The following is a 9,079-nucleotide window of genomic DNA, read 5'->3' as shown; positions in this document are numbered from 1 at the left end:
CTGTTTGCACATACAAATTCATGGATCGCTCAACTTTATACACAAGAATGTAGTCAAGGAGAGTATACATATCACTTCTTATTTATTTACATCTATTACTTTGAATTAAAATGACATATATGTTTATTTATTGACATCATTTAGTACAAATTACAATAACATAAATATTTATTCATTTACATCACTTCCAAGCAAATTAAATAACGAAAATATTTATTTATTTACAGATTGTAATACAAATTGCAAAGAAGAAATGCTTACGAATTACAAAAGGAAATGTGACTTTGAATTGGGCAACATTTAGACTCTATTGATTGTGACTTGTGTTGAACTCCTGAAATGACATTCACAATATATAAGCAACTTACAAGAACAAAACTACTAGGAAAAATGTATTTACAAAATATAAATAAATAAATAAAAACTTATTATGTTCATTCAATTTTATTGGGTGCCAATACCTTGCTTAGAAACACAATGTTACACAAACAGATAAAACTCCTCAATTAATTAAATAGGATTAATCTCTTCTCTACTTTTTCCCTTTATTTATTTTTTCTTCTTTTGCTGGGAAGGTCCAAAGGGGTGGGCAAAAAATAAAAGATTTAGAAGACCACTTTACTTTTGGAAATTCAATTTCATGCAAAAAGATATTTTTGGTTTTAATTTACCTTAAATCTAATTTGGACAAAGAGGACTTTGATTTTTTTTTTTTTTTAATTTAAAAAAAGGAAAAAAGAAAAAAGAAAAAAAGGGGGGTTTGGGTTCATTAAGAATCATAACCAGCTTTAGGATTAATTCAAATTCGTAGAGAGTCTCTACTCTTGGTAGAGATACGCTGATCATCTTACCTCATAGATGATAGAGACTATAATAGTACAAAAATAACAAAAAGACATATATGCCCTTACCTCATCATCTTCTCCTTGTAAACATATGCTGATATCATCATCTCTCTGATGAACTTCCACTGTCCTCATCCAAATCGTCATCAAAATTAATGTTTGGTACATGAGCAATCTTGTGCCTAACTTCTTCTCTGCACTTTCTACTCAACTTAGGACAATATTCAATCTGAAATTCTCTTAGTGCAATGAGATCTTGCATCCCCTCTGGGAGAGATGAGAACTTAGGGCAATTTCTAATTGTAAGTTTCTGAAGTGATTTCAAATGTGGCAGCCACTCAGGCAAAGCAGTGAAATTACAACAATCTACAATCACTAGGTGTTGTAAAGTGTTGGCAGATGCTTGGAGCCATTGAGGCAAAACCTCCAACTTAGGTAACTTCCCAATCATCAACAATCGGAGGCTTAACTTGAGATCTTGATTCTCTTCTTTATCCGTCAAACTAAGTTCTTCACAATTCACAATTATTAGGTTCTCTAGGGCAGTTAGGTGTTTGATATTGAGTGACAAAGAGGTCAAACTTGGAGATTCTCCAACAAACAACGTTCGAAGATTGGTGAGGTGCCCCTCCATCTCTTCAAACAGACATTTTAGATTCTCACATCTCCAAATCAACAAAGATCGAAGAGAATCCAAGCAACCTACTGCCTTCTCCCACAAGCAGGTATGCTTTGTTGTAATAAACAAAAACCTGAGGCTAATTATGTCCCTTATACCTTTTGGTAACCGTTCAAGATTGCTGCAATCAGCAAGCAGTAAAGTTTGCAAACTGTGTAGCTTGCAAATGGAATTTGGAAGTTGCTTGATTATGCGATTACCTGATAGGTCAAGATATCTCAAATGTTTCAAATTTCCAACGGAACTTGGCAACACCTCAAAGGATGAATTGCTCAGATCAAGCACCCGCAAGTACTTAAATCTTGCGATACATGCTTCAAGAAAGGATGCAGGTTGCTCTGTTTTGAAAATAATAGTCTTGACTTTGCTCAACTTCTCTAATTGTGTTGTAACTTCTTGCCCATTCTCCAAAATTGACAGATGACAAACTTCTGCAACAAGGGTAGACTTCTTGGTTACTACCGAACACTCACCTTTGGCAATTGAGAGTGCAAGATCATGGACCAAATCATGCATTTTAAAGGTATACATGGGCACAAATTCCTCTTGACTAACATCTTGAAAGAAAGATCTTGACAACAGCTCTTTGATATACAAGTCACCAACATCTGCCAACTCTACATTTTCATCCTTAGGTGATTGAAGAATTCCATGTGTCATCCAAAATTGAATCAATCGAAAATTAATGAATTCGTAATCCTTTGGAAAAACAGAACAATATGCAAAACATTGCTTCAAGTGAAATGGCAATTGATTGTAACTAAGCTTCAATGCGGGTAAGATGTCACCTTCCTTTTGTTCTAAATTCCATATCTCATTATCTCTAATAAATTTGCACTTATGTTCATCAACTTTTAAATAAAGTAGGCCAGCTAAAGTACTCACTGCCAATGGAACCCCTTTACATTTTTTGACAATTTCTCTTCCAATATTTAAGAGGTTAGGATATTGATTTTCTTGTCCTACCTTAAATGCCAATTTCACAAACAAAGACATACAGTCCTCTTCGGGTAGACCTTTTAGATTGTATGTGGTAGTAGTGCCCATAATAGTAGCAACAGAGTTATTCCGTGTTGTCACTAAGATTTTACTTCCATTACAATCACCAACTAACAAATTTTCTAATTCAATCCATTTTTTACGATCTTCATTCCAAACATCATCTAAGACAAGAAGAAATTTCTTATCTTTTATAAGTTCTCTCAAGTGAATTTGCAACCAATCTAGACTCAAAGTCTCATCAATTTTACCAAGTGCAGATTTAAGGATTTCTTTTATCAACCATATAATATCAAAATTTTCAGATATGCATACCCACATTCTCAATTGAAAATGGCCAACTACCTGTTCATCGTTATAAACCAACTTGGCAAGTGTGGTCTTCCCCAAACCTCCAATCCCAACCACAGAAATTACATTGACATTTCTGCCAGCATCTTGCTGCATCAAAAGATCTAGAATCTGTTTTTTGGCATCATCCCTACCAATGACATTCCGAGGATGAACAAAGGAGTGGGTCATTTCCCTCCTTTCCTGCATATTTAACTTTCTATCTTCAAGTCCATGAGCAAGATTGAATTTATCTTTCTCAGCTGAAATTTCATCTACCCTCTTCCTAATACTTTTGATTTTATCTGCCATTTCAAAACGGATTGCAAGTGGGTTAGAACTTGAAAAGAAATTACTCACCTTTTTGCTAGTGCTCCCGTTTCTCTTCATGACTTCCTTCTGCAGAACTATGTACTGAAATTCATCCAACACATTCTCGGCATCTTTAAGAACGTCTTTGAGCTCCCCTAGCCAAACACTCAGCCCATGGTCACTTACTTGCTTCTCCTCAGCATCCAAGAGTACGGCTTTGATTGATGGCTTTGACAGTGCGCTCAAGCTTTGTCAGATCACTTTTGACGCCCCATGCCGAGCTGGTCTCTTGGAAAGTACGGGATCCAAGCAGCTCCAGGACCTTGACTGCGATGCCATAGCCAATTGCAGCCATGTTCTTGAGCTGGTGCAACAGAAATTGGAAAGGAAGTAAATCAAATGTACTAATACGAATGCTCTCTTGATGTGTTGGAAGTAAGAAACTCAGATTTACAGGATGAGAGGCTTTTATTATAGGAGGACAGCCTCAGATCTAAGGTTTGACTTTGGGAGATGGGTTCAGATGGTGACAAGTTGTTTGGTTACGGGGAAGAGTAGAGGTTCGGGTGGAGAGAAGACTTGTGAGAGTTCCTGAGCATTGTTGTGGAAGAAAACAATACAACGTTGAAGATATAATAATGCTTCTACAGTGGACCACAATTTAAATAATAATAATATTTTGCTTCAATTACAAAATGCACCTTTTAGTATTACCTAAAAAGGCTAAAATTCGATTCAATCTTTGAGAAGAATTAGTTGTTAAGTTAGATCACAGGGATTTGGGTAGTGTATTAACAGCTTATTGAGACTAAACTCTGACCAAAGGTAATCTAACAAAACGGCCTAAGTCTTGTTAGACTAGCGATAGTTATAAGCTCCTAAGTTAGTTCCTACTTTGGCGATGTGGGACTCAAGTTCCTTTTTCTTTGAGAAGAATTAGTTGTTAAGTTAGATCACAGGGATATTCGATTCAATCTTGTATCGTTGATTTTATTCAATTTGGCTCCTTAAGTTTCAACTTTATTTAATTTAATCCTTCTATTAGTGTTCGTCAAAATTGCGCTGTTAATGACTCCCAAAACAACTTATTTTTGTTATTTTCTTACATTAAAATATTCATAAAATTAATAAAAAATATTTTTCAAAAAATAAAAAATTTAAATAATAGAAATTATTATTTGGGATTTAAAAAATAATTAAACTAAAGAAGAATACACGAAAAAGGAAGAATTAGAAAAAGAATGCCTTATTTCTATATCTTCTACTATTGGATTGCAAGTAGTGGGAAATTTTTATGAGTTTTAGACCTTGTTTGATAGAGTAGTTAAACAACATACATTACACACATTTTCACACACTTTTTTACCTATACGTATTTCAAAAAACTACAATATTACTCAAACTTCTCTACCAAATGGGCCCTTAAGTATTTGGGATTTGTGGGCGGTGGTGAATGGGTTTTTGGTGGCTCATGGTGATCTAAACCCCACCACACATGACCAACCAATACAAAACACAACACACAAACCCCAAAACACCTCACTCATCCACTATCAATAATTAGTAATTATACCCAAAACCCCCACTACCAAATTCTCACAAACACTAGACAGTAGACACTATCATAAAAGTGCGTGTCCTCATCTATTAGAAGCCAATTATGCAAAATACAAAAAATTACAACACAGTAGAGCGAAAACATACATGGCACTAAATGAAAACAATACAGATAGATTCAACTGGAAGGTCCCATGAAATTACTAAGGAGCATGTGGCAGGGGGAAAAAAAGGATAAAGGAACAAGGATAGATTTACATCAAAACAAACTATAAATTAATAGATAAATAACTAGGAAGCTAGAAAAAGGAGGAAGAAAATCTTTCAGATAATGAGAAGTTTCACTACGTTTTATATATGGTATGAGACACAAATTGATAATGAGACTGAGTAGCACAAACAAGAACTTCAGTCAGATGTTCCATTAACAGGTTATGACATTTTCGCTTATTTGATAAGTAAATTAATAGGACATAAATTTATAATATTGTTGTGGCAACAAATTTTACATTCATTACAAGCAATGTAAAATGAATTATCATGAGTGTCTTATGCAGAAGGTATATATGCAATATTATGATAACTTCAAAAGAACAACATTGAAGGAAGGCCCACCAAAACTCACCTGATATCTTGCATTGCTTTGTTGGTGATCTACATACAAGTAAATGAACATGAGGAGCATATTATGCAAAATATGTGACGCTTAACTTGAGATATAATAAACATGAGCAAAAAAAATGACCGTCACAAAAATTGAACCAACCGGATTTCTTTAAATAACGAAAGAATGAGGATTGGCGGTCTATACACGGCATAACATATAGACTAATTAATAAGGACATAAATGGAAGGGGATGTGTAGCCATTTTTAACAATGGCTATGTGGCAGATAATCGAATTACATATATATATAAAATATGAAATGCATGCAATATAGGGAACAATAAATTTTGCTATTCTTGCTCTTCTCTTTCTCTCTTCTTGCTGTGACTGTGAGTGAGAGAGACGGAAGTGTGTCTGTGAGTCAGAGACCGTTCGGTCCATTTCGGTCTATTTCAGTCCAGACCGGTCTTTTCAGTCTATTTGGTCTTGTAAATATGAGATGGTGAGAGAGAGTGAGTTTGTGTGGTGGGGGTTTAAAAAAAGCTCTTTTCGTTGTGGGCTGGGTTTTGTAGGCCTTCACATTGGGCTTCGTTTTGTTTTGAGGAAAATGTGGGCTGTCTTTTGGGGTGCAAAATGTGGCCTAGCTTTATTGGCATTTTAATCTATGAGGTTACTTGGGATGTTTAATCGGTTTGAATCACATTTGAAGAGTTTATTCATTTATTTTTAAGGGACGTGTATACTGTATAGTCCTTCAAATCTAGAGCACCAACCTTTTTACGAACAAGAGCAATATAATTAACAATTAGAATTTTTAAACATTTATAATGTACCAAACTAATAAATCCTCTCTTAGCCAGTTGGACTACAAACAAAAGATGACATATTGATAAATACGCAATAAAATTATTAATTAGTTATCAAATTACCTTAGTTAAGTGATAACAATATAATTATATTTCACCACAATTTAGCGTAATAACAAATTAGAAAATTTAAAAACAATAAAGTGTAACACAAAACTTAGTAATGAAGTAAAAAACTAATGAAAACCCTTTTAAAAGTAAATACCACTCTAAGGACACAAACAAACCCATAAAATTTAATATAAAAGAATAGCTACAAATAGTTAGGACTCACAAAAATATTGAAGTCCAAACCCTCTACTCAACTTCTACAAACGACCCGCTTACCTTCCTATTACAATAGTGTAGGAACTTTGGAATTTTTTTATAGTGATTTTCATCATACAAACCATAACTATTTACGCATTTCAAGAATCTCTTAAGATAACTCAACTCAATCTCTACAGTTTAAATTAAGTTAATTTTTAGAATTATCATAAGTGAATATTTCTCAACGTGAAGAAGTCAAATTGGGTTTTTACTTTATTTTGCTTAGTCTAAATCTAAATTGGCTCTGGGTAATTTGGATCAATTTCAAAATTTGATCTACTCTCTTAATGCTTTGTATCATATGGATTTACCCACTTCTACCAATGTATTGTGCTTACCTATCTATTAAGCACTAAATTAATCAAAACAATTTCAAACATATAGGATGCAAAATCAAAATAAATTAAAAAATATAGAGGGTGTGGTTGGGCTACCCATTTGACACTTAACACACAGTTAGGGAGCAAATCATAATGATACGTAACATTTGGGGATCATATTGAAATTTTGAAAATTTTAAAAAATAAAATCAAAATTTGAGGGATATAATTTGCAATTTAGTATTTTTTTTATTTAATTATTTTTCTTAATTCCAACCCGACCCAATTAAGTCCATGGACAGCCCCCATTTTCATTTCTTTTACTCAGTTTTTAAAATTATGCTAGCTTTAATTTAAACCCTTCCGAGTCCGACTATCAATTTATGGTGACTGAATTGTGATCAATATTCCCCCAAAGCGTCCAAGCCCTGAACTGTAATAGTGTGATAAGAGTTTGCGAGCGATAAAAGATGGGTTTGGGAGAGGCAAAGAGAAGAGAGTACTAACAAACAAGACTGCATCGCTATTAATGCCCATAGCAACACCTCTGTTCTGTTCACAAGGTAAGTTAGTCAATACTATTCTGACTAGCTAAGAAACACCCACACCTTCCAAACGTGTCCGACAAGTGTCCGTGTCGGACACTCACTCACTCTGCACGCATGTCCTTTTTGTTTTTTTGTTGAGAGGAAAAATATTTTTAAAATTCAATTTAGTCGCTCCCTTTGTAAAAACGAGTCAGTATAAAAGATTTGGACAGAAGGACTGGATTGACTCATTTTTGACAAAGTAAGGTACTCAATTGACAAAAATTGAATGCTAGTAACGACTAATTAGACAATAGAACTAAAAGTCAAGCGGCTAAATTAAATTTTAGCATTTTTATTTTAAATTCTAAAAATATTCATTTAATTAATTATTTGTTGTGTCAATTGTGTCCTAATTTTTCAAGAATTATGGTGTTTTCTTGTCTGTTTCAATGTTAGTGTCAGTGTCAATTAGTGTCTTTAAATGGAACTGTAGTGAAGGTTATTAAATTATTGAACAATGACAGCTGTAGTTATCTCTCATAGTGCAGGGGAAGATGAAGCGAGCTACAGTCGGCCCATTACCCAGTGTTACTCAAGATATTAATTGCTGGGTACAAGGTCAGGAGATTCTGCATCTTGTGGTTTATATACCTTGAAAAGTAAAAAGAAACTGAATTTCTGGCTTCATGTTATTTTTCGTACTTGTTAGCATTCAATTATTAAGACTTGGTATTTGAGATTGGACCCTGATATTGTAGGTTTGGTTGTGAATTGTTTGATTGGCCATTATCACTTAATGTATAGTTGATGTTGTTGCTTTTATGAGAAGCAAACTGATTGCAAGGAAGTTATTTCTGACTTGTGGTATATTATTTTAGCACAGATAAAGTGGAGGGGTTACAATGAGTTGTTTTATATTTCTCACTTTATTAATATTGATTCATTCAACCCCTATTTTGCTCACTGTCTTACTAATTTATTTATCCTTTTTTTTTTTTTACTTTCAATTTTCTTTTTAGGCTGGCAAGTGTCTGTGGGTTTATATGAATAGGGGAATATACTATCAGGCTTATTTATCTGGTTTAAATATCAAAATTTTCTAAGAAATAACTCAGACATGTTTTGAAGGTTGGTCCAAATCATCTTTCTATTTCTTTTTAAAATCTTAATTTGTTTGTTCTATCTGCAGTTTCCTTTCTCCTTCTGATGTTGATCTACTGCTGAAAACTTCTATTTCAACATCAATGTATGTTTAAATGCTGATGTTGAATTGTGAATCTGCGTATTGCACATCAGCCTAGCATGTGTCCTAGACATTCCAGGTGTATTGGTTCCAAGTATCCCTGACATAGAGACAGAACTGAAGCTGGCTCTTGCAGGTATCATCCTCTTACAAATAATTTCTTGTTAGTTTCTTATGAGATTTCTTACAGTACACATGTGAATGTGCACACACATATACACACAGCTACCTGCATGCTTTTTTAGTTTTAGATGTGCTAATCTTGCTTGAAAGATCACTGTTGTAAACAGACAAAAATAAGTGACTCTCCATACACTATTAAGAGAAGCCATAGACCACTTAACCTCAGCTGATTTGGTTGCAACAAACCAACTGGATTCAGTTTCAGTTATGTTGGGTAAGGCCTAAAAGTTTTATGCCTCAAGATGTGTCAATTAGGGATGAGACTTGAAACCTCTTGTTGACCTCCAAGCAACGCAAATT

The 9,079-nt window shown here is 34.0% G+C and overlaps 1 protein-coding gene and 1 long non-coding RNA gene across 2 annotated transcripts; one reads left to right on the top strand and one right to left on the bottom strand.

The window, feature by feature from the left end:
* Window positions 1-265: 265 nt before the first annotated feature.
* Window positions 266-3,711, bottom strand: LOC115952498 (putative disease resistance protein RGA3). The gene is made up of 2 exons (XM_031069678.1): window positions 912-3,711; window positions 266-334 (listed from the first exon to the last, which is right to left on the bottom strand). Exon 1 carries the CDS (start codon window positions 3,241-3,243, stop codon window positions 949-951), a length of 2,295 nt encoding a protein of 764 aa, XP_030925538.1. The 5' UTR covers window positions 3,244-3,711; the 3' UTR covers window positions 266-334; window positions 912-948.
* A 3,478-nt stretch (window positions 3,712-7,189) lies between these two features.
* On the top strand, window positions 7,190-8,479 carry LOC115952514. Its single transcript, XR_004083442.1, has 3 exons — window positions 7,190-7,386; window positions 7,897-7,971; window positions 8,373-8,479. It is a non-coding gene; the product is annotated as an uncharacterized LOC115952514 (long non-coding RNA).
* Window positions 8,480-9,079: the final 600 nt, after the last annotated feature.

The sequence above is a fragment of the Quercus lobata genome, chromosome 7 (genome assembly GCF_001633185.2).
Source record: "Quercus lobata isolate SW786 chromosome 7, ValleyOak3.0 Primary Assembly, whole genome shotgun sequence".
Taxonomy (NCBI): Eukaryota; Viridiplantae; Streptophyta; class Magnoliopsida; order Fagales; family Fagaceae; genus Quercus; species Quercus lobata.
This window is presented reverse-complemented; position numbering and strand designations above follow the sequence as displayed.